Genomic DNA, 27,944 nt, shown 5'->3' with positions numbered 1-27,944 from the left:
GGTGCTTCCCGGGGCGGGGAGGAGGCAGGAGGCGGCTGCGCGGGGCTGGCGCGGGCAGGGGCGGAGGACGGGCGCACGCGGGCCGGGGCCAGCTGCTCGCGCTCGGCTCGGGGGCGGCGGCTCGGGAGGAGCGGGCTGCGCCAGCCAGAGGGGCCGCCGGGGGAGCGCTCCCGCCGCCGGGCCCTGCGGGCCGAGTCGGCCTTGCATCCGATTGATTCCGCTTTTCCTGGAGAGAGCGGCCGGGCCGCGCTCGGCCAGCCAGCACCTGCCCGCGCCGGGCGGGCTTCTTCCCTCTCCCGCGCGCAGTCACCGCCGCAGCCCCCATGCTCCCCGCCCCCGCCGCCCCCCGGTGGCCTCCGCTCCTGCTGCTGCTGCTGCTGCCGCCGCTGGCCCGCGGCGCCCCGGCCCGGCCCGCAGCTGGGGGGCAGGCCTCGGAGCTGGTGGTGCCCACGCGGTTGCCCGGCAGCGCGGGCGAGCTCGCGCTCCACCTGTCCGCCTTCGGCAAGGGCTTCGTGCTGCGCCTGGCGCCCGACGACAGCTTCCTGGCGCCCGAGTTCAAGATCGAGCGCCTCGGGGGCTCGGGCCGGTCTACCGGGGGCGAGCGGGGGCTGCGCGGCTGCTTCTTCTCCGGCACCGTGAATGGGGAGCCCGAGTCGCTGGCGGCGGTCAGCCTGTGCCGCGGGCTGAGCGGCTCCTTCCTGCTGGACGGCGAGGAGTTCACCATCCAGCCGCAGGGCGCGGGGGGCTCCCTGGGTCAGCCGCACCGCCTGCAGCGCTGGGGTCCCGCCGGAGCCCGCCCCCTCCCGCGAGGACCCGAGTGGGAGGTGGAGACGGGAGAGGGTCAGAGGCAGGAGAGAGGAGACAGCGAGGAGGACAGCGAGGAGGAGAGCCAAGAAGAGGAGGCAGAAGGCGCTAGCGAGCTGCCACCGCCCCTGGGGGCCACGAGTAGGACCAAGCGGTTTGTGTCTGAGGCGCGCTTCGTGGAGACGCTGCTGGTGGCCGATGCGTCCATGGCTGCCTTCTACGGGGCCGACCTGCAGGTAGGACTGAGAGCCTCCTCCAGCCACAGTGCCCGGAGGCCCCCCAGATGCCTCCCAGCGTCTCTAAAATCTCCCCTTCCAATCCCTCTGAGAAAAAAAAAAAAAAAACCCTTCCCGCTCATCTTTTCCAGCCTGACCCCAAACGAGATTCTCTCCTTTCTGAGAAAGAGCAATAACTCTTTTCTGAACTTCTGCCACCCTAGCTCCCTGCGCCCCCACCCCCAGGTCCTCTCCAGTTTCGAGTGGGCTGCAGACGCCCGTCCCTCTCATCCGAATCTCCCGCGGCACGTGGCACACTGCCCCGAAAGTGGGTATCAACGCACTCCCCTGCACCTGCCTCTCCCAGCAGAGACAAAAATTGAGCATTTAGGAATAGCTCCCACTCCCACCCCTCAGCCCTCTACTGCCTCAGATCTGAGAGGCTCCCAGGGAAAGGCAGATGGGATGGAAAGAGATGGCTGTCCGGATTCCCTTGGGTATGGAGGTCGCCATAAGCAAAAGACATTGTTTGAAAGGAGCTGAACCTGGAGAGGGGCTGCCCAACTTCTGTGCAGCCAGCTGGTTGTGATCAATGGGGCATGAACTACCTTGCCAACCTGGCACTCAGCCTCGGCAGAACTTGGCAGTGCCAGCAGCCAGCACAAGAGGGAGGGGCAGAGAACTCCTGCCCAGGGGCTCAGCCCAGGAACTGAAGCTTTGGTGGAAACGCGAGGGTAGCAGGGGCTGGGAGGAGCTCGTTGGGTGAGTGTCTCTGGTAAAGCCAGACCCACACCCAGCTGCCCTTAGCCCAGACACAGCTCTTACCTAAACAGGGGAGAAAAACAGAGTCCAGGGAACGGATACCTAACCAGACCGTTTCTAACTAGATGAAAGATGGTGCTGACTCAGCAGGAGGCGTCTGTGTTGCCCTAAACCCCAATTTCTCCCCTAAAGACCAAGTGAAGGCTTTTCCAGGAGGAAAGGAGGGTAAGGTTTCCAGGAGAGGGTGCTCTTTGCCCCCAGGGAGCGCAAAACCAGAGATGTGCCAGGGAAGGAAGAACTGACCTGCCTCGGTCAGTTCCCTGAAACAGGGATCCTGGCAATGCGGCAGCTAAGCTGACACTTTGTGGTGATGACTTTCTTGGCCCGGACCCCATACTAAGCTCAGCCTGTGCCCGACTGCTGGGGGCCCCAAGGGCATAGGCATCACCTGTGCAGAATACTCCAGACAAGGAGGCCTTCTGTTTCTCACCCCCATCTTTCCCACCCTCTATCACTGGGAAAGGCAGGGTAGGAAAGACGCAGGGAGAAACAGATGCATAGGATGGGAAGGGCTGTGGGTGAGAGTCCACATGGCTGCTCCTCTGGCTACTGCAGGTGCTGATTACACCCCAGGCAGGCACCCATGCAAGCCCGTGTGGTATTTGCTTCCCCCAAAGCACAGCAGAGTAGCTCCGGCCCGCCACAGCAGCCTGCCTCATGAGCTTTGGGTCACACTGATCTAATATCTGTTTCCCTGCCTGCCCTGAGAGCAGGGAGCACCAGCCCTCTCCTCTGACTCCTTTCTTTAAGCAAGTACTAGAGAGTGTGGCAGGAGAGGGGTGAGAAGAGGGCTTCTTCCATCTCTTTAGGACCCCCACACCTGACTCCTAGGGGGCTCCACCAGAAAGAAGCTAAGATGCACCCATTGCAAACCCAGAGCGGGGTGCTGTGCCCCTCTATTTCCACACACGGAACAGATTCTGACATTTGCCTGAGAACCAAAACGTAGGAAAGCCAACAAGAACTCTGCCAGCAGAGAAAGTCCGTTTTTCAGCCTTCAGGGCCAGACTGTCTCACTCTCTCAGCTGATCACCTGGATGCTGGAGATAACTGAGTATTTGCCTCAGGGACATACTCGCATCTCCAGACATTCTAGCTATCTAGAGGCAGACACGGTCTGAGGCCCGGCCCCAGGATGCCCCGGCTGCTGAAGCAGGAGACTCTGCTGGGGTTTGCACCCGGTTTTGTTCCCTTCATCTAAAGTCCAGGTTTGCTGCCCCAGACAACTCGGCTTCCTGTGTCGGAGACACCCAGGCATTGCCATCCTCATGAGACTCCTGAGCGGGCGATCTGGCTCCTGCTCGACCCGCTCCCCATCCCCCACAAACATGCATTTCTGGACCTTTCCCAGCTGCACATTGACACCTGCACACCCAGCCAGCCCACCTGGACCAGGACAGCATAGCAAAACAGGCATCGGGCACCTCTGAAGACCGAATTCCTCTCCGTAGGGGGTTGGCTTCTGAGTCTCACCTGGAAGGAAAGTCTTCCCTCAGGGAGACCAGCCCCGCCACCTCCACCTTGGGTCTCATGTCCGAGCCCACCCGCACTCCTGCTGCCCCCGTGGCGGGTTGGGGAGGGACTGAGGTACAGCTGTGTCCAGGACCACCTTCGGGCCCCTCTGCTGTGATGAGCTGACCAGCCTCGGAGATGCTGCAGGACAGGCGTGCCTGTCTCAGCTCAGTCCCCTGGGCTTCCGAAAACAGGTCCATGAGCCCAGCTGAGAGAAAGAATGAAAATCAAGTTCCCGTGCCTCAAGACCTTGCCTGCCCACACCCACCTACTGCAAATGGAAGCCAGTCCTTTACGGAGAGACCTCATTTACACAGAGGGAAGGCGCTCTCGGGTGTCTTGGTAATCAGGGGTGTGTGAGGATGAGAAGAGCCTTTACCCCTCTAGGACTTAGCGTTCCTCATCTGTGAAGCAAGACACCTGGACGAGGTGACCACTCCCGGTCTCAGCACCTATGTGGCTGCTTCATGTGAGCCGGTCTTCTGGAAGGTTTAGCCACTCTCTGAGCATGTTCAATTCACAGCGTGATTGCACACACGTCACCTCCGTGAAAATACCTGTGACCGGGGCAGAGGGAGACTGCACAGCCCACAGGGGACACGTGGCTTCCTCAGGATCAGACAGCACTGATCAGGATCAGGAGGTGGCAGGGCTGGGCCTGCAGCCCAAGTCTCCCAAAGCTGATTCCTGAGCACTGTTATCCCACCAGGCAGCCTCTTTCTCAGGATGAGGGTCTGTGGCTCTGTCGACCTTCTGATACTTGCTTATGTTGTGGGAGTGGGTCCTTAAATCCAGCAGTTCATAGCCGTCCAGGCCCACTGTGAGGCCCTGTCCCGCGGAGAAACCACCGTGGATGCTGAGAGAAAGAACGCGCCATTGCCGAGGCTGCTCTCACTGTTAAGCGACAATGACGTTTTCCAGAACTCTGTCAGTTGAGTTCACTTAATCCCATGCCAGAAGGGGCCCAGGCCTCCCACCTTCTTATCTGGTTTCAGAGTCAAGGAGCTCAGACGGAGGGGCCTTTCTGAAAGGAGGGACCACCTGGGAAGACTCCATTAGCTCAGTCTACATCCGGCTGCTGCTCACTGCACCCTGTGTGAACCCGGGGTGGGATGGAGTGAGGGGCAGCGTGGCAGTACCCACTCTCTCCAGCCTGGAACGACCGTCCCGCCAGTGCTTCTGCCGTGAGCAGAGTTTCTGAGCCCTCTTCTTAGCAGAGAGGCTCTGAAAAGTGGCGCTCATCTTCCCAAAGGCCCAGCAGAACACTCGCAGGAGGTCAGATTCTGGGAACTGACTTCAGGGTCCCCAGAATGTCACAGCCATCTCCATGCCCCCTTATCTGCATGCTCTGGGGAAAATGTCTTCCACAAGACACTAGATACTAAAGTGGGCACGGAGTCTAGGTTGTCCAGCAGCGTCCCGGTTTCTACCTGTTCTGGCATAATTATTAATACTACCGTCTTTCGCTCTCAAGGGTATCCTGCTTTGGATGACAACAGAAACAGATTCATGTGCCCACACCCTCCGCTCTGTAGCTACCAGGGAGAAAGACAAGCGTTATATGTGCGTGAATGATGTGTTTCCCCTTGGCAAAAAAATGCATCTTTTCCATCCCTTATGTCTGCTGTAGTCAGAATGATCAAAGATATGGAGTATTTCCCAAAGAAAATGTTTCAGTGTCCAAAGATCGCCCCTTCCCCATCCCCCAGGAGGTGGGGTGTGCATAGGCAATGACAGGCGGACTTGCTGCTTGCAAGCCTTGGGTTTGCTTTGGCTAGGCTGTAGTTTTCCTTACAGCAGCAAAGATGGGTGGCAGTCAGTGCAGAGACTAAGAACATAGACTTTGGAATGGAATAGAAATAACGTAGAGTCCTTGAGCAAGTCACCTATTTCTCTGTACCTCGATTATTTCAGGTAGGAGCAGTTATACCAACATCCTAGCCTTGTCTTGGGGATGAAACAAAATATGGAATGCACCTGACCTGGTGCCTGGTTTAGAGGAGATACTCAGCAAGGTGTGGCTATGGCTAGAGTTGCCTTCAGTGATGGAAACCGTTTGTTAAAGTGGGGAGGATGGGCTAGCCCATGACATCAGAGTGCCGGCCACCACTGTTTCAGCTTTGCTGTTCCACACGGCAGAGGAATCTTCTCTTTCAGTTTGCCCAGGCTCAGCGGTGAAGGCTGACTTGTAGTTCAGCATGTGTGCTTTAAAGAGGCGACATTGCCCTTTGCTGTTTGGAGAACAAGAGGAGATGAAGGATATGGTGCAGGTCATTCTTTTCTCCTCTCACTTCTTTCCTCTCCCTCTGCTTCTCCATCTCCACACCCCCAGCTCAGTCTCAGGCCCTAGAGATGTCAGGAAGGAAGAGGCATTGCACCAGATGCTGAAGCAAGGGCTCCCCAGGGCCACTTTTCCTCTCCTGGCCTCCCACTAGGTGTGCCACAAGGGAAAGCAGTGGAGCTGCAGGTGAAGCGCAAACCGGCTTGGTGTAATGACGACATCGGGGCGGGAGGAGGCCGGCCCGTCCCCATCACCCACCGCAGCTGGCTTCCACTACCATGGGAGCTCTGAGGAAGGAATATCCTTGTTCGTATCTCAAATAACCAAAAGGTGCTCCGGCCCACCCAACAGGCCAGGGTGTTATTACTATTAATTTTTTTTAATCCATTATTATTTTTTTAACAGAGACAGGATCTCACTATGTTTCCCAGGCTGGTCTCAAGTGATTCTCCCACCTTGGCCTTCCAAAGTACTGGGGTTACAGACATGAGCCACCCTGACTGGCCTGATGTTCATCTCTATTCCAGGCCCTGGGGTCACTCATGCAGGAGCAGACTCCCTAAAAAATGCCGCCTCTCCCTAACAAAAGTTAAGAGTATGGGATCCCCAAGTCATTTAAGAGCAGATCATTTGACACCCCAGCCGGGCTGACTATGGGCTCCCACCTACCTGTCATGGCTTTGGGGCATTGTATGATGTGCTGAAGCCTCTCCTCCTCAGGGGGGCCAGGACCCTGTTCACATTTTTCACACGCAGCCTGCACTGGTGCAGGGAGCAGGGAGGTGTAAAGCGGCACCAGGAGGTGGAGCAAGCCATCTGACTTCCTCCTTGACCAGCCGCAGGCCTGATCCCCATGGGACTCTAAGTCAGGCCTGTCCTTTGAGCCTAAGGGATTGGGGCAGAACTAAAGGCTCACAGCCCTGAGGTCACCCACCTCACCCAGGCTCAGTGGTCCTTCTCCCTAGCAAACTGTGAGATGCACCGCATACGTGAGGCATTCCTGTGGTCATTTGTCAGAAGAGCGGACTGGGAGGGGAAAATCAAAAACTCGGTAGAACAAGAGACAAGGAGAGGTCAGTGGGATCGGGAGCTGGGATTTGGAAGGGAACCCTGGGTCACGGAATCCTCCTAGCCTTCTTGAAAATGAAAAGTATCTTCTGAGACAACGGCCAGAAGGACCTTCAGATGTCCTCAAGTCCAGCCCACCCCTTGAAGCTAAATGGCTCTGAAGCCGGCCCTGCCTGACAGCTACGCACTGTCTGGAGAAGACAATGATATGAGCAACCTGAGCTGCAGAGAAGGAGCTCTCTGGGAACCTGAGGGCCAGGAAGCTCCTTGTGCTGTCTTGCCCTGATCTTCAAGCAGTGGTTTATCCTGCAGGAAGATCAGGGGTTAACCCTCGACTTTCTCCGGTCTTCACTGAGGACGTGAGCACTGCCTCGTCTCTCACTCAGCCTCCCTCCAATCTGCTCAACGTGGGCACACAGACTTGCCCCAACCTCCCGTCTTTGGCTCCTGGTACTGAGCTGTCTCAGCCCCAAAGCTTAGTAGCTGGTGTTCCTTAGCTTCACACCTTCGTTGTACGACCTCATCTCCCCCAATTTGAGATTGTGAAACTGGACTCAACGGGAAGAAATCTTGTGATGACGGTCGCAGTTTGCCTCAGAAGAAATTCCAGGGGTTGGTCCCTGGCCCATCAGACCCTGGTCCTTCTTAGAGAGATCAGGATACTGTTGGCCTCCTGGAAGCAGCAAAGACCCAGCCAGGGTTTGTCTCGGCAAGCCACCACTCCTCAGTGCTCACCCCCAGTTGCATAATGATGTGATTGCTTTGTTTCCCTCCAGAATCCAACTCCAGGGGCAAGTGCCAAGCTTCAGCCCTGTTGATAAGATGTTTCCATCAGCCGAAACACTGCCGGAGTGCTTGACACGCCAAGTAACCTGCCAACCCCTGCTTGTAGGGCTAACAAAATACCTGGCTCATTGCCTGCGAGGTGAAGGGACAGATCCCATTCACAAATAATGGGATTCATCTGGAACGCCCACACATGGCCTCACCCAATGGAATGTCCCTCTCTACCCTTTCCTTTCTCCTCCTTCCACTCCCACCGTCCAGACCACAGGAGAAGCAGAAGAGGGGCTCCCGAGAGGTGGTGATCTAGGGATCGGAGAGGCAGGGCAAGCAGGTGCTGCCCAGCTGACCACACTCCAGGCTCAAGGAGCACCCACCTCTGCCCCTGTGTCTCCCCTTCCACAAAATGCTCAAAGAGGGCCACTTCAAGGGGTCGCCGAGGCAGGAGAGCGAGTTCCCATCTGGCCTCCTCTCCAAGCCTTGGAATCCAGTGGGGGAGCAGTTGGCAGCCCAGGGACAAGACAGAGGCCAAGCAGTGACGTACGTTCTGTTGGCCAGCCTGGGTGGAAGGGAGAGCAGGTGAGATCCTAAGCACGTGGGTCCGCTTAGGCCCACGGGAGCCTCTCAAGCCCCAGTCAGGAGGGAATGAACCCTTCAGGGCTGTCCAGGCAGACACCAGGAAGCCAAGCCCTGGAGAACCTAATGAGAGCACGGTGGACCTCAGAGACAGGCACACCCGGGCTGGCCTCCTGGTTTCAATAGCTGTGCGACCTTCGACGAGCTCATTTGCATGACCTTCCTCATTCAGGAAATGGAATTGCAGCACCTTCTTCATAAAGTTACTGTGAGAATTCTTTGAGGTAATGTGGCAGAGTAACTGTTGTTAGGAGTGATTATCACAGCAAAGTTTTCAGCGTTAACAATTCCCACCCTGAAGAGTAGAGTTACCCCAACAGGCAGCAGGAAAATGCTCAGCTGGATTCTAAGAGGGAACTCTACTAAGCTTGAGCGCTCAGAACTTTGTTTCTGGGCCGAGGCCAGGGATGAGTGGGGGTGGTTGGCAGGGAGACAGTGTCAGAATGAAGGCAGAATAAGCCATGCCGTCCAGTAGAACTTTCTATCTGTACATTCCAGTACAGTAGCCACGAGCCATATATGACTATTGACGCACTTGAAATGCACTATAAATTTAGGGTTTTGGGTTTTAATGAATTTGGATGTAGGTCATCCCATGAAGCTGGTCTGAATGTTAGACGCACAGGTTCGGAGCAAGGCAGGTCTGGTTTCAAAGGCCGCTGTTCATGCATCAGCTTTGTGACCCTCGGCAGGTTCTTGAGCCTGTTTTCTCACATGCAAAATGAAGGGAGTAACACGGAGGCCTCGGGGGTATCGTGAGGCTTTGGTAAGAATCCGATGCTCAGCCCCATAAAAAGAGGTGATGGCAGCGGACAGGCCAGGCAAACGGCCCCGAGACTTAACCCTTCACTCTGCCTCTTGTCTCCTCCTTCCTGACAGAACCACATCCTCACATTAATGTCTGTGGCAGCCCGAATCTACAAGCACCCCAGCATCAAGAATTCCATCAACCTGATGGTGGTAAAAGTGCTGATTGTAGAAGATGAAAAATGGGGCCCAGAGGTGTCCGACAACGGGGGGCTCACACTGCGCAACTTCTGCAACTGGCAGCGGCGTTTCAACCAGCCCAGCGACCGCCACCCGGAGCACTACGACACGGCCATCCTGCTCACCAGACAGGTCCGTGCCTGGCTCCGGAAGCCCTGGGGAGGAAGGGAGACGGGATGGGCAGATCAAAGGGAGGACCACGAGGCCTGCCCAAACATGGGAAACGTCTCCCTGCTGGCCCCAGCTGGACGCCAAAGCCTCATGCCCGGAATGACGAGGAGGAGGTCATGAGGACAAGTGTGAGGTATTTGCAAGGGAAGGAGAAGAATCTTGTAAGGGCTGTCTTCCAAAAGTTTGTGACCAGCTGTCTCCTGAGGTCACACATAACAAGAAGAAATGGGCTCGAGCTGCCGAGTGAGAGATCTGGGCTTGGAATGAAGAGAGTAGTTCTAGCTGCAGTGGTTGTAAAACATGGGGCAGGTAGCCAGGGGGTCCCCTCAAGATTTGCCCACAGTGGGAGGGTTGCCCACCTACACGGCGTGATTTAAACAGACAGCTTCCTGAAAGCAAGAGAGTGATCATGTGTGCCAGGCCCTGTCTGCTCCTTCAGTCTCATAACGGCCCCGGCGGGCAGGTCCTGGTGTTATCCCCATTTTGTAACAGAGGAAACTGAGGCGCAGAGTGGCCGCACAGCTCTCTTGCCACATAGTGGCAGTGCCCATAGACCAGCCAAGACAGTGCTGCTGTAGGGTCATGTTCTGAACAACCATGCTGTCCTGTCCCCCACAAAAAGCCTCTGAAGTCCCAGCCAGCCTCAGGGGGCAGCCAGCCTGGAACATAGAACAGGCTCCCTCACATGAGTGGCTGATGTGAAGACAGACGGAGATTTCCTGATCTTGTCACTCAGAAATCCATCTTGATAGCCTATGTATTTTATATTCTTTTTTGTTTTTAATTTTGTTTTGTTTTGTTTGAGACAAGGTCTCGCTCTGTCACCCAGGCTGGAGTGCAGTGGCACAATCCCAGCTCACTGCAGCCTCTGCCTGCTAGGTCCAAATGATCCTTCCACCTCAGCCTCCTGAGTAGCTGGGACCACAAGCACAAGCCACCTCACTGGCTAATTTTTTTTTTTTTTTACTTTTTGTAGAGACAGGTTCTCATTATATTGCCCAGGCTTGTCTCCAACTCCTGGACTCAAGCAATCCACCTGCCTTGGCCTCTCAAAATGCAAAGATTATAAGCTTTAACAAAACAAAATTTCACAGGTTACTCTCCAATTTAGAAAGATGGGGGGTGGGTGGGTGAACTGTCTTGACCATAAACACAAAAAGAACCAATAAAGCAAGGCCACTAGGTGGGATATCCAGACACGCTGAACCTGCTGTTGCTTCCCCCTCCTTAAAAAAGTTCAGCCGGGCACATGGCAAGCACCTGTAGTCCCAGCTACTTGGGAGGCTGAGGTGAGAGAATCGCTGGTGCCCAGGAGTTTGAGGCTAAGTGAGCTACAATTACTCCTGTGAATAGCCACTGCATTCCAGCCTGGACAACATAGCCAGACCTCATCTCTAAAATTTAATTTAGGCTGGGCGTGGTGGCTCACGCCTGTAATCCCCGCACTTTGGGAGGCCAAAGAGGCCAGATGGCCTGAGCTCAGGAATTTGAGACCAGCCTGGACAACATGGTAAAACCCCATCACTACTAAAAATACAAAAATTAGCCAGGTGTGATGGTGCACACTTGTAGTCCCAGCTACTCGGGAGGCTAAGGTAAGAGAATAGCCTCAACCCTGGAAGCAGAGGTTGCAGTGAGCTGAGATCATGCCACTGCACTTCAGCCTAGGCAACAGAGCAAGACTGCATCTCAAAAAATAATAATAATAATTTCATTTAATTTAAAAGCTCAATAAACACAGGTGATGCACAGGCCAGCAAGCACGTTATGGGATGCTCCGTGGTTCACTCCCACGTGCACACTGGCCACCCCTGGCCCCGGAGGCCTGCAGCACACCACACACACACACACACACACACACACACACACTGATGCACTCTCTTGCTCTCTCCCCACCAAGCAGAACTTCTGTGGGCAGGAGGGGCTGTGTGACACCCTGGGTGTGGCAGACATCGGGACCATTTGTGACCCCAACAAAAGCTGCTCCGTGATCGAGGATGAGGGGCTCCAGGCGGCCCACACCCTGGCCCATGAACTAGGTAAGATTTGCCTTGCCAAAGCCCACTTCACCACATCAGCAGGAACTGCTCTTCCGGATCCAAGGTTGCGTAGATCCTAAGGAATATGCAGCTATGCCTCGCTTAGGAATAGCTCCTCATGGTTTTGACAGGGTGGCTGTACACAAACAGATACCGCGCTTGACGGAGCTGAACACAACTCCACTCCCACCCCGAGCACAAGGCCAAATACCTGATGATCACAGGCCACCTGATGAATGCCAGGACACCAGACGGGTGCTGGGGTGGAGGGTGGCGCTGTGCACAAGCTAAGCCGTAGGATCTGGGGGAAGAACATTGGTCCAGGGACTGTCATGTAAGAGAGCAAATAATAGAGCTAGATCCAAATTTAGGACGGGCTGAGGCAGAAAATAAAGGGGTATCCGTGTTTCTCAGTCATCTGAGAACACGTCCGGGAAGAGCAAAGCGCAGGGGAAAGCCCAAGGCAGAAATCTTGCGAGCGTGAGGGGTGGCTGCTCCCCTGAGGAGCTCCATCTCTGGCCCTAGCTGGGCCAGGTGGGGCGCCCTCGGGCAGGACAGGGCAGAGTGGACCAGGCCTCTCTTCCCAGGGCACGTCCTCAGCATGCCGCACGACGACTCCAAGCCCTGCACGCGGCTCTTCGGGCCCATGGGCAAGCACCACATGATGGCGCCGCTGTTCGTCCACCTGAACCAGACGCTGCCCTGGTCCCCCTGCAGCGCCATGTACCTCACGGAGCTCCTGGACGGCGGGCACGGTAGGCACCGGCGACCCCGCCCTGCTTGTCCCCGTGGGCCTCCTTCCACTGCTGCTGACACAGGGACCCCCTCCAGCAGTGCCTCCTCACAGGGCCCTTGGAGCTGAGTCCCGGCCAGCCTCCCATGCTGGGGCATTCACACCACCCCCGAAGTCTGCTCTTCCCGGCCCCAGCTTCCAGCAGCAGTTCTGGGCTAATTTAGATGAGTCACAAAGCAGGGGGAAGTCATCTGAGAAGGTTGTCTGAAGGAGGAGGGTTGGAGCAGCGCTTGAAGGAACAGAAGCACACAGCAGAGGAGAGACGAACCTACAACAGCTCAGGCATGGCAGAGGCAGTGACTGCGTCCTGTGAGAGCAAGAGGGCGGGGGACTGGTTCAAAGGACTGGAGCCAGGCGTGGGGCGTGCGCTTGTGGTCCCAGATACTCGGGAGGCTGAGGCAGGAGGATCACTTGAGCCTAGGAGATCAAGGCTGCCAGTAAGCCGTGATCACGCCACTGACTCCAGCCTGGGTGACCGAAAGAGACACCATCTCTTAAATGAAAGAAAGAAAGAGAGAGAGAGAGAGAGAGAGAGAAGGAGAGAAGGAAGGAAGGAAGGAAGGAAGGAAAGAAGGAAGGAAGGAAGGAAGGAAGGAAGGAAGGAAGGAAGGAAGGAAGGAAGGAAGGAAGGAGGGAAGGAGGGAAGGAGGGAAGGAAAGGAGGGAGGGAGGGGAAAGAAAGAAGGAAGGAAGGAGGGAGGGAGGGAGGGAAGGAAGGAAGGAAGGAAGGAAGGAAGGAAGGAAGGAAGGAAGGAAGGAAGGAAGGAAAGAAGGAAGGAAGGAAGGAAGGAAGGAGGCCGGGTGCAGTGGCTCACGCCTGTAATCCCAGCACTTTGGGAGGCTGAGGCAGGTGGATCACAAGGTCAGGAGTTCAAGACCAGCCTGCCCAACATGGTGAAACCCCGTCTCTACCAAAAATACAAAAAATTAGCCAGGCATGGTGGCACACGCCTGTAGTCTCAGCTACTCAGAAGGCTGAGGCAGAAGACTCGCTTGAACCCAGGAGGTGGAGGTTGCAGTGAGCCAAGATCGAGCCACTGCACTCCAGCCTGGGCAACAGAGCTAGACTTCGTCTCCAAAAAAAAAATTGCTTCTCAGAAGAGAGGATTAAAGATAAAACAATTTTAACTGGTTGGAGTTGTTGGTAAAGCAATGAAATATTCTAAATTCTTCTCACTGAGGGAGACAGGGACACGTATGATGCAAAAATAAGATTATCCAGACAGCATTAGTTGGTCTTCATTTGCATATTGTGACTTTGAGGAGCACGGTTAGATTGTGATGTGGATGAATATTGCGTTAGGCCGGGCGCGGTGGCTCACGCCTGTAATCCCAGCACTTTGGGAGGCCGAGACGGGCGGATCACGAGGTCAGGAGATCGAGACCATCCTGGCTAACATGGTGAAACCCCGTCTCTACTAAAAAATACAAAAAACTAGCTGGGCGAGGTGGCGGGCGCCTATAGTCCCAGCTACTCGGGAGGCTGAGGCAGGAGAATGGCGGTAAACCCAGGAGGCGGAGCTTGCAGTGAGCTGAGATCCGGCCACTGCACTCCAGCCTGGGTGACAGAGCGAGACTCCGTCTCAAAAAAAAAAAAAAAAAAAGAATATTGCGTTAGCTGGCATTCACTGGTTGTACACTGACTGTCAGGGGCAATGCTTCCTACATGTTCAGGACAGCAAAGGAAAGTCGGTCCTGAAAAGCCTTTGCAATCGATAGTCAAAAATTAGGCATGCTCTCACGAGATTATCGAGTGGTGACAGCTTTTAGTTGCAGGTCAAGAAGTCGTGACGCCTAGACCTTCAGTGCCATCCATCGCAGGCCATCAAGAGCTGAGAGGGTGGCACCCCTGCATGCGTTCTTACACCCCTGCTTCCTCTTTTCCCAGGAGACTGTCTCCTGGACGCCCCTGCCGCGGCCCTGCCCCTCCCCACAGGCCTCCCGGGCCGCATGGCCCTGTACCAGCTGGACCAGCAGTGCAGGCAGATCTTTGGGCCGGATTTCCACCACTGCCCCAACACTTCTGCTCAGGACGTCTGCGCCCAGCTTTGGTGCCACACTGATGGGGCCGAGCCCCTGTGCCACACGAAGAATGGCAGCCTGCCCTGGGCTGACGGCACGCCGTGCGGGCCTGGGCATCTCTGCTCAGAAGGCAGCTGTCTACCTGAGGAGGAAGTGGAGAGGCCCAAGGTGAGGGACAGCCCCTGAGGATAGTGGGAAGGAGAAAAGAGAAACAAAAGGAAATGGGGAGGACTGAGGGCTGTTCTCAAGGGGGCACCACACCTGAGAGTCACAAACCGAGAGACAGCCAGGCAGAGCGGCTCACACCAGAATCCCAGCACTTTGGGAAGTTGAGGCAGAAGGATCACTTGAACCGAGACCAGCCTGGGCAACATAGTGAGATCCTGTCTCTACAAAAAAATAAAAAATAAGCCGGGCCTGGTGACTCACACTTGTAGTCCCAGCTACTCGGGAGGCTGAGGCAGGTGATCACTTGATCTCAGGAGTTTGAGGCTGCAGTGAGCCATGATCATGCCACTGCACTCTAGCCTGGGTGGCAGAGGGAGACCCTGTCTCCAAAAAAAAAAAAAAGAAAGAAAACAAACTTTGGGCCAGGCTGCAACACAGGACTTCTAGGTAAAATCACTCATCTTTTAACAAACAAACCAAAGTATATTTATCCTCACAGTGAGGAGCCCGTGGCGGCTCACCCTCACTCAGTGGGTTGGCGCTGCCATGGCTCCAGACATTAGGGAGCTGCTTTGGGACTGACTCAGGGCTGGTGCAGATGCAGTTTGGTGAGAGGTGTGGAGACAGGCAGGTGAGCACACAACAGACTGGAGCCACTGTCAATTCCATCATGAACACAGAGAGACACATGGAATAAATTCCATCAAGAATTGAATGAAAAGTATTCATAGCCTGCCCGTGCTTGAACTGAATGCATAATTAGAGGTTGGGAGAACGAGAGCAGTTGTGGGAATTCCGTACTCAAAGAGGAGGAGAGGAGAGAGAATCAGAGCTGCCTCTGGCCAGGCAGAAAAAAAACTTGGCCCAGGAGAGAGTAAACTCACAAGAAAAACCAAGGCAGTGCCAGTGAGGGTTTTTAAATGATTCACTTCTTTGCCCTGCTCTTAATACATCCAAACTGTGAGGCTGATCACATTTCTCTTACGGTGAGTCATGGAGCCATCACTATGAAACAGCATCCACTGGGTTTCACAGCCCGGTCCCCGCCAGCGCTGAATTGCCAGGGTAGCCTAAGCACTCCTCAGTACATGTCTTTTCCACTGAGCCTTCTGAGCCTTCTGAGCCTGCCTGCACCAGGTAAGCTCCATACTCTTGTCCTAAGCCTCAGCTGGCACAGGATTCATGGATTGATCCTCAGCCACGTCCCATTCACCCTGTTCATTCTCATCACATGTTATTGAGGAGAGGGATCTGCCACCGATCCCCAGAGGCAGAGCCGAACTAAGTACAGGGAGAGGTTGACGTGAAATGATCATGGAATGATGTGTGGCCTCTTTTTAAGAACAGTCAGATCAGAAAATAGATGTTTATAGAATCAGGCCGGGCACAGTGGCTCATGCCTGTAATCCCAGCACTTTGGGAGGCTGAGATGGGTCAATCACCTGAGGTCAGGAGTTCGAGACCAGCCTCACCAACATGGTGAAACCCTGTCTCTACTAAAAGTACAAAAATTAGCCAGGTGTGGTGGCGGGCGCCTGTAATCCCAGCTACTCAGAAGGCTGAGGCAGGAGAATCACTTGAACCCGGGAGACAGCAGTTGCAGTGAGCCAATATCACACCACTGTACTCTGGCCTGGGCGACAGAGCAAGACTGTCAAGAAAGAAAGAAAGTGAGAAAGAAAGAGAGAAAGAAAGAATATTTATAGAATCATATCTTTTGTAAAATAAAAGCATCGCATCTTTATGAGGATATATTCAGAGCAAAAGTATGAAAAATATTGGTGAAAATCATGTTAATGATTTAATCTGGGTAGTGGTGTTTTAAAGAAGTGTTGATTTCTTTTTTACAATTTTCTGCATTTTTTTATTTGTCATATGAGCAACTATTACTTTTGTAATTTTTAAAAAATTATTTTCATTCTGAATGCACTATGAACCTTTGGGCATACAGCATTCAAAAGGGCAAAGCTTTGTTCTCATAGGTCAGTTATAAAATGGGAAGCAGGGCCGGGCATGGTGGCTCACACCTGTAATCCCAGTACTTTGGGAGGCGGAGGCGGGTGGATCACTTGAAGTCAGGAGTTCCAGACCAGCATGGCCAACATGGTGAAACCCCGTCTCTACTAAAAATACAAAAATTACCCAGGCATGGTGGTGTGTGCCTGTAATCCCAGCTATTCAAGAGGCCGAGGCACAAGAATCGCTTGAACCCAGGAGGCAGAGGTTGCACTGAGCCGAATTCACGCCATTGCACTCCAGCCTGGGCGACAGAGCAAAACTCTGTCTCAAAAAACCAAACGAAAAAAAGCAATTCTGTTTCTTTCCCAGGCATTATCCTATCACTGGAACCAGTGGCTGGTAGACTATGGCAACACTCCCAGGGCTGCTTCCTTTAGACCAGAGTTCCTCTACCTTGGCACTAGGGACACTTGGGTCAAGATAATTGTTACTGTGGGGCCTGTGCTTTGCTGGATGTTGAGCAGCATCCCTGGCCTCTACCCACTAAATACGGTAACATACACCTTCCCCAGCTGTAGCCACCGGAATATCTCCAGACATTGCCAAATGTCCTCTGGAGGGCAAAATTCTCCCCAGTGGAGAACCACTGCATTAAATGCAACCTTATTCCCATAAAAGAGTGTCATTCATTCATTCAGCAGACAGTCTACTGAGCACCTTACTGAGCATAAGACACTGTTTTAGACACTGGCGAGTCAGCAGTGAATGAGTCCAGCCTGGTCTCTGTGCTCACAAAGCCATGAAGGCCACACAGTCCTTAAACAAATGATTGAGGCAGTTTACGGTGCTCCATACACCAACATGAGAATGACTAGATGAGGAAGCCAGGGCTTTGGCCACCCGGTGGCACAGACACTGAAGCCTCCTGGCCTTTGCTCCTCATTCAGTGTGCCATTGTGTGTTGCAGCCCGTGGTAGATGGAGGCTGGGCACCGTGGGGACCCTGGGGAGAATGTTCTCGGACCTGTGGAGGAGGAGTACAGTTTTCACACCGTGAGTGCAAGGACCCCGAGCCTCAGAATGGAGGAAGATACTGCCTGGGTCGGAGAGCCAAGTACCAGTCATGCCACACGGAGGAATGCCCCCCTGACGGTAATTGCCACTCAGGGCCGCCCCTGCCAGAGCAGCTACTATCATCGCTGTGACACATCCCCAGAGGATGTGTAAAGTGGGAGTAAAGTGGGTGTCCTGGGATATAGAGTTTTGCCTGTGATCTGCACCTAAATGGGCTCTGCAAGGCTCCAAGCCCAGGGGCAGCTCTCAGGGACCCGGGACAGCTCTCATAGTGTTTAGAGAGCCTGGCAAAGTCAACGAGAGAAATTACCCTCATCTTCCAAGATGTGGAGAGGAGGACATCACTCCCAACCAAACTTATTGGGGAGGAGCCTCTGGAGAGGGGCCGGTGTCTAGGAAACTAATCCTCCTGGAGGCATCAGAACGCTCATCTGTGTGCAGAATGGAAGCATTTTCCAAAGCAAGTGTCAGAGCCAAACCTCCAAGGTCTTTCTAGCCAAAATTCAGCCCAGGGAAGAGGGAGGATTTCTGAATCTGATTCCTGCTCACATTCCATCTTCCCTTGGGGCCATAGCAACTGTTTGACAGAATCTCCCCAGGAAGCAATACTACCTCTCCCTCCCCTTGGCATATTCCTATCCCCAGTACCTGCTGGAAACCACACACATTAACTTAGAGGCAGTAAAGGGGCAGCAGCAAACTCATGAGAGGGAAATCATGACAAGGTTTTTCCCCACCATCCCATCCAACTGCCCAGTGTGCAGCTCCAGGAAGGATTGGCAGGCATGAAAAATCAGGCAGAGCCTTAGGAGAGATTCAACCACGGGAAAAGACGCTGGCACTGGCTTCATGTTTCAGAGGAGAATCTGTAGGCTTCGCAGTTTCACAAGACAAGAAGGATCCACAATGGTTTGAGGCTCTAGAAACTTTGTGCTGGAATTGTGTGAGAGTTTGCCTGGCATACGGGTGAGACATTGCCGGGAAAGGGGGAGGACAGGAATGAATATAGGGTGCAAGGTAGGCATGGACGAAAAAGGACGTCATGATTTCAGACCCACCAAAGTCTGCCATTACTGTCGAGTATTTTTTAGTACTTTTTGTGTGTCTGGGACTATAAAAATGTATGAAAATGTAAAAGGCATGGTCTCTGTCCTTAAGGAGCTTGCAATCCAATTAGAGACCCAAATCCCTTTAACACAGCCATTAAGTTTCAATGGATGAGTCACAGACCCTAGATTGGTGAGAGGCTCAGAGAAAGGAAAGGCTGGGTGAGCGGAAGCTTTGAAGGGAGTTAGGACTGAGCAGAGTCTGGAGGACTGAGACGGGGTGAGGTGTGAGGGGACCTGCCAGGATGGGGAAAGGTGTGAGAAGGGCCCTCATTCGCTTAGATGGAATCAAGCAAAGCACACCACTATGTCAAGGCCAGACCACAGAGGTCCTTGAAGGCTGACACAGTATCTGGGGGTTATCTGTGCCACCTGTCCCATCAAGTCACCTGGAAGCTCCTGCAGACACAGCCCAGACCCCCTCAGCTGTACTGACTCAGAGTCTCAGGCGTGGAGTGTGGCATCTGCCTTGGCAAAGTCTCCCCAGGCATTCAGATGCACAGTTTGGGCGGGGAACCTTGGCAGGAAAAACAGCTTTAATTTTAGGATTTGGGGGTGGAAAGCAACCCACGTCTAACTTCAGATGGATTGGTCTGGCAGCGGCACACGGCAGGACGGAGAGGAGGCAGGCACAGGTCCCCATGAAGCCAGCAGCCCTGGGCTTGCAGTCGTGAGGGTGGGATGCCATCGTCTGAAATCACAGACTGTCCTGAATATAGTGTAGGTCTCTGTGACCGTTTGGAAATAGCAAATAGAGATGCTCACATGTTCGGGAGATACCGGGATGCCAGTCTCAGACTTGAGCGTGGTAAGACCAGCAACTCAAATGTTCGGGAGATACCAGGATGCCAGTCTCAGACTTGAGCGTGGTGAGACCAGCAACTCAAATGTTCGGGAGATACCAGGATGCCAGTCTCAGACTTGAGCGTGGTAAGACCAGCAAATGAAAGTCAAACAGTTCGTGGAAGGACCCTCGGGAGCGTGGCCGTGCTGAGTTGGAGGTAATCATAGTATATACAAACGGAGCTCCCCAGAGATACCCAGCATTACTGAATGTGGGTGTAGGGGCAAGATCGGAGCTAAACGTGTAGATTTAGTAGTCTTTGGAGTCGTGTCCAGTGTCACTGAGGAAATCGACACTGCACAATTAGCAGTGTCCTGAGAATATAGCTCCACGTGCCATTCTCTGCCTTCCAGGCTTACTGACTTGTTCCCTGTTGCTCCCTGAGTTCATTCATCTGTAAAGTACAATGAATCTCTTTCCCTAATGGAAAGAGCATTTATCCTAGAAAGCCCAGCATGAGGCTGGAGGGCTCCTTTCCTTGCCCTTTTGAGAAAGGGTCACACATGGGTCTACGAATGTTGTGCCCAGAAGACACTGGCCCTGCCTGGGTCCCTGGGTTGAGTCCAAAACCAAAAGAAGAAAATGCTGTAAATTCGGGATTTCTCCACCGGGACCTCCTGCTTGCGCATGGGTGTCACCTCCATGCCGTTTCTTCCTCTTTCTAGGGAAAAGCTTCAGGGAACAGCAGTGTGAGAAGTATAATGCCTACAATTACACTGACATGGATGGGAATCTCCTGCAGTGGGTCCCCAAGTACGCTGGGGTGTCCCCCCGGGACCGCTGCAAGTTGTTCTGCCGAGCCCGGGGGAGGAGTGAGTTCAAAGTGTTCGAGGCCAAGGTGAGAATCACCCTGGGACTCAGATCCAGAGATGGGGAGGAAGGTCGCCTGTCCCCACCCCTCCCACAGGCTGCTTCTGTGCTCAACACGCCCTCCCTCCCGCACCTTCCCTTTCCCTGTTGCAGGTGATTGATGGCACCCTGTGTGGGCCGGAGACGCTGGCCATCTGTGTCCGTGGCCAGTGTGTCAAGGCCGGCTGTGACCATGTGGTGGACTCGCCTCGGAAGCTGGACAAATGCGGGGTGTGTGGGGGCAAAGGCAACTCCTGCAGGAAGGTCTCCGGGTCCCTCACCCCCACCAGGTGAGTCTCCCCAGGAGTTCTGTACCTTGCTTGCTAGAAGGGCATGATGGGCTTTGCGCTCTGATAGGCCCAAATTTGAATTGTGGCTGCTACTTAATAGCTATGAGGGTTGGGCAAGTTATTCAAACTCTCCGAGCTTCAGTTTCTTTATAAAATGTCAGCAGTATCTCTAGCTCAGAGTCATCGTAAGGATTTCCTGAGATGGGATGTGCACTTGGCAGTGTCAAGCTCATAGAAAAGACAGAACACAGGACAGCCGTGACTTTTACGAGGGCTGGAGGCCATGTGGATAGGGAGCTGTCATCTCTGAGTCAGTCGAGCCACACTGAGTAACCTGGACCTCTGCCAGAAAGCGGCTCTCCCAGGCCTGTTTTGGGAAGGACGTCTCACCCTAAGCCTGGCAAGCCCTGCCCTTTCTGCAGATGGATCTCCAGAGAAGGGGGTTACCAAAAAGGGGCCCTGGCAGCCCCAGGGCTTTCATGAATCTGAGAACTCCAGACACCTTGTTCATATCCTAATGCCCCACATTCATAAAACTCCAAGGATTTTCCAAAGCGCTTTCATTTCTATGGTCTCGTTTGATTTGTAAAATAAGTCCATGAGGTGAGCAAGGCCAATACTATTCTTCATTTTGCGGAGGAAGAAATTAAGACACAAAAAGATTAAATGACTTTTTAAGGTCACATTGATAGTTAATGACAGCCAGAAGAGAACGTAGTTTTCCTAAGTCCTGGATGACTTTTGTCTCCCATTCCATGTACTTCCTGGAGAGTAAGGGCAAGGTCAGGTGTTTTATATGGGCCACACTCTGCCTCTCTGCCTCCAGTACATCAATGTATCCTTCTAGGGGATACCTGAGCATCCATCTGTCCAACCACTTGCCCCACTCACGGTCTCAGAGTTTTTGAGACGTGTTCACTGTATTGTATTCTGCTTAGTGAAGCTCGCAAACCCTGTCCCATTATGTGTGTGTGTGTGTATCTATCGCTATATCTCTCATCTCATCAGTCTGAGAGAACAGAATCAGCCTATAGCAGGCAACTTGGGACTGTTTTCATTTTTTTAAATTTATTTTTATTTTTTTGAGACAGAGTCTCACTCTGTTGCCCAGGCTGGAGTGCAGTGGCACGATCTTGGCTCACCTGCAACCTCTGCTTCTCAGGTTCAAGCAATTCTCCTGCCTCAGCTTCCCAAGTATCTGGAATTACAGGCGTGCACCACCACACCCAGCTAATTTTTGTATTTTTAGTAGAGATGGGCTTTCATCATGTTGGCCAGGCTGGTCTTGAAATCCTGGCCTCAAGTGATCCGCCCGCCTTGGCCTCCCAAAGTGCTGTGATTATGGGTATGAGCCAGTGTGCCCTGCCCTGGAACTCTTTTTACATTTAAGCTCAAAGGACGTAGGAAAAAAGCAGCAGACGCTATTCAGATACTGGGGCCCTTGGCCACTTTCCCTCAGGCTTTAGACAGATGGGCCTGTGGACACTCTCAGAGTCTGAGACTAAGCAGCTAGCCCCACTGGACATATGGCAAGGAGAGCAAAGAGCCCGCCTGACCATTTGCCTCACTTTCTCCCCAGCCTGTGGAACCCAGATTTCCAGAAAAGAACAAACAACTAATCTTTCTTCATCCTACCTAAAGCCCTAAGCCTATAACGGACTGGAAACAGTTTCCCAAAACAGCATTCTGTCATTCCAGAAGCACAGAGCTCATGGTGCCTGGGCACTCCCAGAAGGTGGCTTCAAAGAAGAGGCTTGAACCCCCAACTCCCAACCCCACCCTGATCCCACCCTAGGGCCATATTCATCAAATACTAGGAGCCGACTGACTCAAAGAGGTGGCGTGAAATGTCCTCCTGTTCACGTTCTGGAAGGGGTGTGCAGAACAGTTTTTTCCATGTGGGTTTCAGCTCTGGGTATGGAGGTGGCCAAGCAAAGTTGTATACCGGTGCAAGGAACTAGAGGTATTCGAGATCTCATCTGACAGGTGCCAGGTTTGGCTACACCAGTGCAGCTTTCCAAATCCTTCTGGGTTCTCCTCCTCTCTATGCTGTTCTCAAGACCCACATACCTCAACTCCCCAACCACGCATTTGAAATAGAGTTGCCAGATGAAGCAAAACCCCTTGAAAACTCCCAATGTACAAGACATTTCTGTCTGCCTAGACAGCTAATTTATTGAGAACGTTGAGGCAACTTGCTTCATTACTTGCTTTGGTTTTTCTTGTCTGCCACCTGGGGTGCCCACTTCAGTCTCCAAGGCATCATCGCGACCCAGGGCTGGGCAGCCACTGGTCTGAGGGTGTCTTTCTGTTTCTATCATAGTTATGGCTACAATGACATTGTCACCATCCCAGCTGGTGCCACTAATATTGACGTGAAGCAGCGGAGCCACCCAGGTGTGCAGAACGATGGGAACTACCTGGCGCTGAAGACAGCTGACGGGCAGTACCTGCTCAACGGCAACCTGGCCATCTCTGCCATAGAGCAGGACATCTTGGTGAAGGGGACCATCCTGAAGTACAGCGGCTCCATCGCCACCCTGGAGCGCCTGCAGAGCTTCCGGCCCTTGCCAGAGCCTCTGACGGTGCAGCTCCTGACAGTCCCTGGCGAGGTCTTCCCCCCGAAAGTCAAATACACCTTCTTTGTTCCTAATGACGTGGACTTCGGCATGCAGAGCAGCAGAGAGAGAGCAACCACCAACATCATCCAGCCACTGCTCCACGCACAGTGGGTGCTGGGGGACTGGTCTGAGTGCTCCAGCACCTGCGGGCCCGGCTGGCAGCGGCGAACTGTAGAGTGCAGGGACCCCTCCGGCCAGGCCTCTGCCACCTGCAACAAGGCTCTGAAACCCGAGGATGCCAAGCCCTGTGAAAGCCAGCTGTGCCCCCTGTGATTCAGGGGGAAGGGGTCAGTCTCATGCTCCTGGACGTGGGGTAGTGAGGTGCAGACAAGGGTCTCCACTGTGATGACTCTATATATCAAGGCAGCATGGCCCACCCAGGCCTCCCATTGCCGCAACCCCTCCAGTACTGCACGAATTCCTAAGGGGGAAGAGGAGAGGGGATGGGGCGACAGATCCTATCATCAACTGTCCAGTGGACTGGACCTTGCTCGGGTTCAAGTAGAGGGCATAGGTTAAAAGGTAAAAGTGCACTTATTGACTCAGACAGGACACTCAGCGTCAGTCTGTTTGCAAAGGACTAGCAAAGTTAAATGAAAAAAAAATTCTATCTGGTTTCCCCGATAAATAATCTACCTCAGAGGGGAAAACATTAGTACAAGAGAGGCGTGGGGCAGGGAGTCAATGGTGAATGTCAAAGCAGGCTCCAAAGCTGCACCCCAAGCTGTCGTCAAGAATGACCACGACTGTCTTCAGTGTTAAAATCCATCACCTAAAGGGCTGCAGCGTCACAGGGTTGTGGAGAGCCACATGTTCTCAGGCTGCCACCTGCAGGGGTGGATCCATTTCAAGTATTTATGCAAATGTGTCTCTGAACTAAAGTGTGATCTTATGCCAAAGCAGTGGTCTGGTCTGGTTCATTGTTTCTTTGGAAAGGGCAGGGACCTAGAACCCAGGGATGGAGGCTGAAACCAGGTCAGCTCATCTTGAACTCGTGCTGGGCAGCTGGCTCCCTGCCTGCTCTGGGTCCTCACAGGCCTGCAGAATCCAACTCATTCAGGCAACTTTCATTTGCACGATCTAGACCAGTGGTTCTCAAGCTTTCATTAGGATCATCTAGGGGGCTGGTAAAAACAGATTGTGAGGCCGGGCACAGTGGCTCACATCTGTCATCCCAGCACTTTGGGAGGCCAAGGCAGTAGGATTGCTTGAGCCCAGGAGTTCAAGACCAGCCGCGACAACATGGCAAGACCCTGTTTCTACACAAAATTTAAAAATAGAATCAGTCGGACATGGTAGTGCAGGCCTGTAGTCCCAGCTACTCAGGAGGCTGAGGTGGGAGGGTCACTTGAGCCCAGGAGGTTGAGGCTGCAGTGGGCCATTTTTGTGCCACTGCACTCCAGCCTGGATGACAGAGTGAGACCCGGTCGAAAAAAAGAAAGAGAGAGAGAGAAAGAAAGAAAGAAAAAGAAAGGAAAGAAAAGAAAGGAAGAAAGGAAGGAAGGAAGGAAGGCAAGAAGGAAGGAAGGAAGGAAAGAAGGAAGGAAGAGAGAGAGAGAAAGAAAGAAAGACAAGACAGATTGTGGGGCCCCATCCCTAGAGTTTCTGATCTCATGGTTGGGATGGCCTGAGAATCTGCATTTCTAACAAGTTCCCAGTGACTGACATGGAGGCTGCTGGTTTGGGAACCGCACTGTGGACACCTGTGCTAGAGGAAACTTCCAGCTGGGAGATCACAATTGTTATGCAATGCCTTTGGGCTTGTCATTCTTGAGAAAGAATATCCCCTTCCTCTCTGAGCTACCCCATCATCCTCTTACACACTGCCTGCCCCCTTTTAGTTTAGCTGGGGCACCGGATTCTCTTAGGTTCGCAAGAATTCTAAACCTGCATCTAAGTACCATCGTCCCAATGACCTCAGCACCTGTCTCCACCCCCACCCACACCAAATCTCATCCGCATCTCACAATTCCTTTGGCCGGAACAACTTGCAACTGTCCCGGTGAACCCTTTTATCCACAGTATCATTCCCGCCAAGCATCTGAAATCACCTGAGAGCTGCCAAAAGCCCCTACTCCACTCCATAGCTCATCATCTCTCCCGTGGCTCAGAGGAACTCTGGCTCGGTCTTCCACCTGGTCTGGTGCAGAGGGAACTTAGTCCCTGATCACGAATGGGTGACAAGAAATGGACATCAAGAAATGACATTCTAGCAAAAGAAGGAAAATACCCAAATGTGCATCTTGGTTTTTTTTCACCACCTGTGCCCCCTTTGTCCTCCCATTCAGATATCTGGCACCATGGGGAGAGAGGATGCTGTAGTGGCACTAGGCGAGGCCATGGGATTCCAGCCCCCCTGTTCCCCTTAGCTGCTCTCTACACGATGACGGCTGACACAGAGTTGGTCACTCCTTCCTGTCTGCCTACTCTTTTCAGCGAGTGGGAGGCTGGGCTTACCTAAGCATAAACAGGCACACACACAGGCATGTTGTTGACGACTAGCAAAACCAGATTGTTTCCCTGCTGTGCACCAGTTTTGTGGAGGCTGATGTATGTTTCCACATCTCTTCATGGCCTTCCATTTCTCGCTCTCCCCCAAATAAGGCCAAGTGTGTCCCCCTAATGGCCTAGGCCAGGCCAGCTGTGCCATCCCTGCTGCCTGCATCATTACCAGGCACAGCTTTTGCCCTGGAGTTCAGCTGGCAGCAGAGCTGCTGATGTACAAAGCAGAATGGAATCCAGCTTGGCTCTCCCGGCTGTGTGGGCTCGGCGAGGCTCTCAGAATGCATACTTGTTTGTGTCTGGAAATTCAACAGCTGCAGCCCAGGGACTCAGAAAACAGATCCGCAGAGGAAGACCACACCATTATCTGCCCCAGCCAACCACGACCACTCCGTTAACCCAGAGAAGGAAAGAAGACCGTATGTCCTCTGCTGAAAGACTGTATTTTCCGGCTAGTGCTCCTAATGGAAACTGGTACTCCCTTCTAATGGGAGGCCCTGACTCGGCAGGTAATTTGGTGATTAATCTGAATCCTCCAGGCACCTGCCAGAAATACTTCGAAGGTGGTACAGTAGCATAAAGTTAATTTCCAACCTTTCATTTTTAAGATAAGTGAATCTTTGTCTGGGGTTTATTCTCTGCCCTTTATTCCTCTGTTGCTGACCAGAGGGTTTTGTGAATTTACAAAAGTATACAATGTTACCATTCCCAGCCCACTGTAGCGGACCAGCCCCTCTGCCAGGAACATATTCCAGGGGTGGTGGGACCCATCTCGCTAGATCTGCATCTTGTTCTCTGATTATATCCACCTGGTTCTATATCCTCTGTGCTTGAACTTTTTAACCAAGTGACCCTCTTCATGAGGACCCTTCCTCTTTTCAGGTGTCCACACATGTCACCCCTCCTGCTTTCCTCTGGAGTGCACTTCGGAGCTGTTTCAAACCACCATCCCTCCCCACACCCCCAAAAACACAAAACGACACATGACAAGAACAATTGGAAAGTTCTTAAGGGATATTGGCTTTTGCTTTGTCTTCATCTTTTCCACTTGTGGTCCAGGGCAGATAAAGAGGGAGGCCTTGTCAGCCCTGCACTGTGGAGTCTGCAGTGGTGAGCAGCTGCGTGTACTGGGCTTTCCCGCATGGTGCAGACTCCCCTGCCCAGGTGCCCCTGGTCCCGGGAGGGGAGGCCCGTGAACCCCGCAGTAATCTCGACTCTGTGTGCTCTGCCCCGGATCACCAGCTCCCTCCAGGAACCTGCAGCATTTCCTTTGCTGTTTGGGAATTCAAAATGGTTTCTCGAAAAGTGTGAACAGGAAGGCAGAATTTACCAAAGAGGACTAGATGTAGCATGACCCTTGGATTCCCAGATTTCTGCTGCCACAGACTCATCACTTCTTTTTGCCCCTATGATGAGTTGAAAATACATTTCGGAATACATGGCCCCAAAAAACAGGAGACAGGGTGAACGTCATGAGGACAGTGACGGCGTCTTCTGTAAGCCTAGGTTACTGGCCCTGAGACATGTCCTCTGCCCTCCTCCACTCCCACTCTGCCCTGTGCAATATGGGAGGGAATTCCCCGGGGGAAGACAGGCTCGTCCCTGCCCAGAATTTCCCATCCGTAGCTGCACTGTGGGTTAGATACCCAGCTTCCCCAGGCCCCACGTGTGCACCATCAGTAGGTACTGGAGCAGGAAGCAGAGGAAGGGAAGGATGCAGCCGCATTCAGTCCTGGAGAACAGCAGGCCCGGGTTGCTCCTCTTTGGTGGCCGGGGCTGAAGGACGGTCTGTCTTATGGGGAAACTCTCCTCCCGCATAGCATGTTTCTCTGGGGGCCTCCGCTGAGCTCACCGTCTTGGGAGAGCTGCATGTGGAATGTGGGAAATAAGTCACCCATCTAAGCCGACGTCTTCATTGGCTCAATGTCGGTGATCGCTAATGCAACAATACTGTGGTTGTATTGACTGTATGCATGACAACGTTCTCAACAATACAGGATAACACAACGAGCAACAGTAAAAGCTGGAGTGTCCCACGAACGGAGTGGGTGGGCTGTGACTCCCACACTTTCCCTGCCCCTCGCCAGCCCCTCCTAAGCCCCTGTGTGCTCTCCAGGGCAACACGTCAGAATGACCTGGCCAGACGTAGCCAATAGGTGTGGTCCTAAACAGCTGGTACCACACCTCCCTGGCTCGTTCTTCTTCAGGTAGGGAGCTTCTCTGACCTTCCACTTTGGAAAGAGCAGGCCTTGCTTAAAACTGAGTGCCGGCCAGCCCACATCCCCCGAAATAGATCAAGGGACTCGTCACAGCCACTGCTCAAGTATTGGGAAGAGACATGACACCAGTGCACAAGTGCATTCTGAACCATAATGACAAGCAGGGAGCAACAAAGCCACC

General features: G+C 53.3%; 1 protein-coding gene across 1 annotated transcript; it reads left to right on the top strand.

The window, feature by feature from the left end:
* LOC105476190 (ADAM metallopeptidase with thrombospondin type 1 motif 8) lies at nucleotides 1–23,944 on the top strand. The gene is made up of 9 exons (XM_011731879.3): nucleotides 1–1,040; nucleotides 9,001–9,240; nucleotides 11,183–11,318; nucleotides 11,906–12,073; nucleotides 13,999–14,300; nucleotides 17,227–17,410; nucleotides 19,948–20,120; nucleotides 20,246–20,421; nucleotides 22,745–23,944. Exons 1-9 carry the CDS (start codon nucleotides 324–326, stop codon nucleotides 23,313–23,315), a joined length of 2,667 nt encoding a protein of 888 aa, XP_011730181.2. The 5' UTR covers nucleotides 1–323; the 3' UTR covers nucleotides 23,316–23,944.
* Nucleotides 23,945–27,944: the final 4,000 nt, after the last annotated feature.

Source organism: Macaca nemestrina, chromosome 12 (genome assembly GCF_043159975.1).
Source record: "Macaca nemestrina isolate mMacNem1 chromosome 12, mMacNem.hap1, whole genome shotgun sequence".
Taxonomy (NCBI): Eukaryota; Metazoa; Chordata; class Mammalia; order Primates; family Cercopithecidae; genus Macaca; species Macaca nemestrina.
The sequence above is the reverse complement of the archived record's forward strand: the minus strand, read 5'-3'. Positions and strand labels throughout refer to the sequence as shown.

Excerpts from the sequence above, each read along its gene's own strand:
- LOC105476190 (XM_011731879.3), top strand. The coding sequence starts at position 324 with ATGCTCCCCGCCCCCGCCGCCCCCCGGTGGCCTCCGCTCCTGCTGCTG. Across the intron at positions 17,411-19,947 it reads GGAGGAATGCCCCCCTGACG|GGAAAAGCTTCAGGGAACAG; the intron begins GTAATTGCCACT and ends TCCTCTTTCTAG. Across the intron at positions 20,121-20,245 it reads TCAAAGTGTTCGAGGCCAAG|GTGATTGATGGCACCCTGTG; the intron begins GTGAGAATCACC and ends TCCCTGTTGCAG.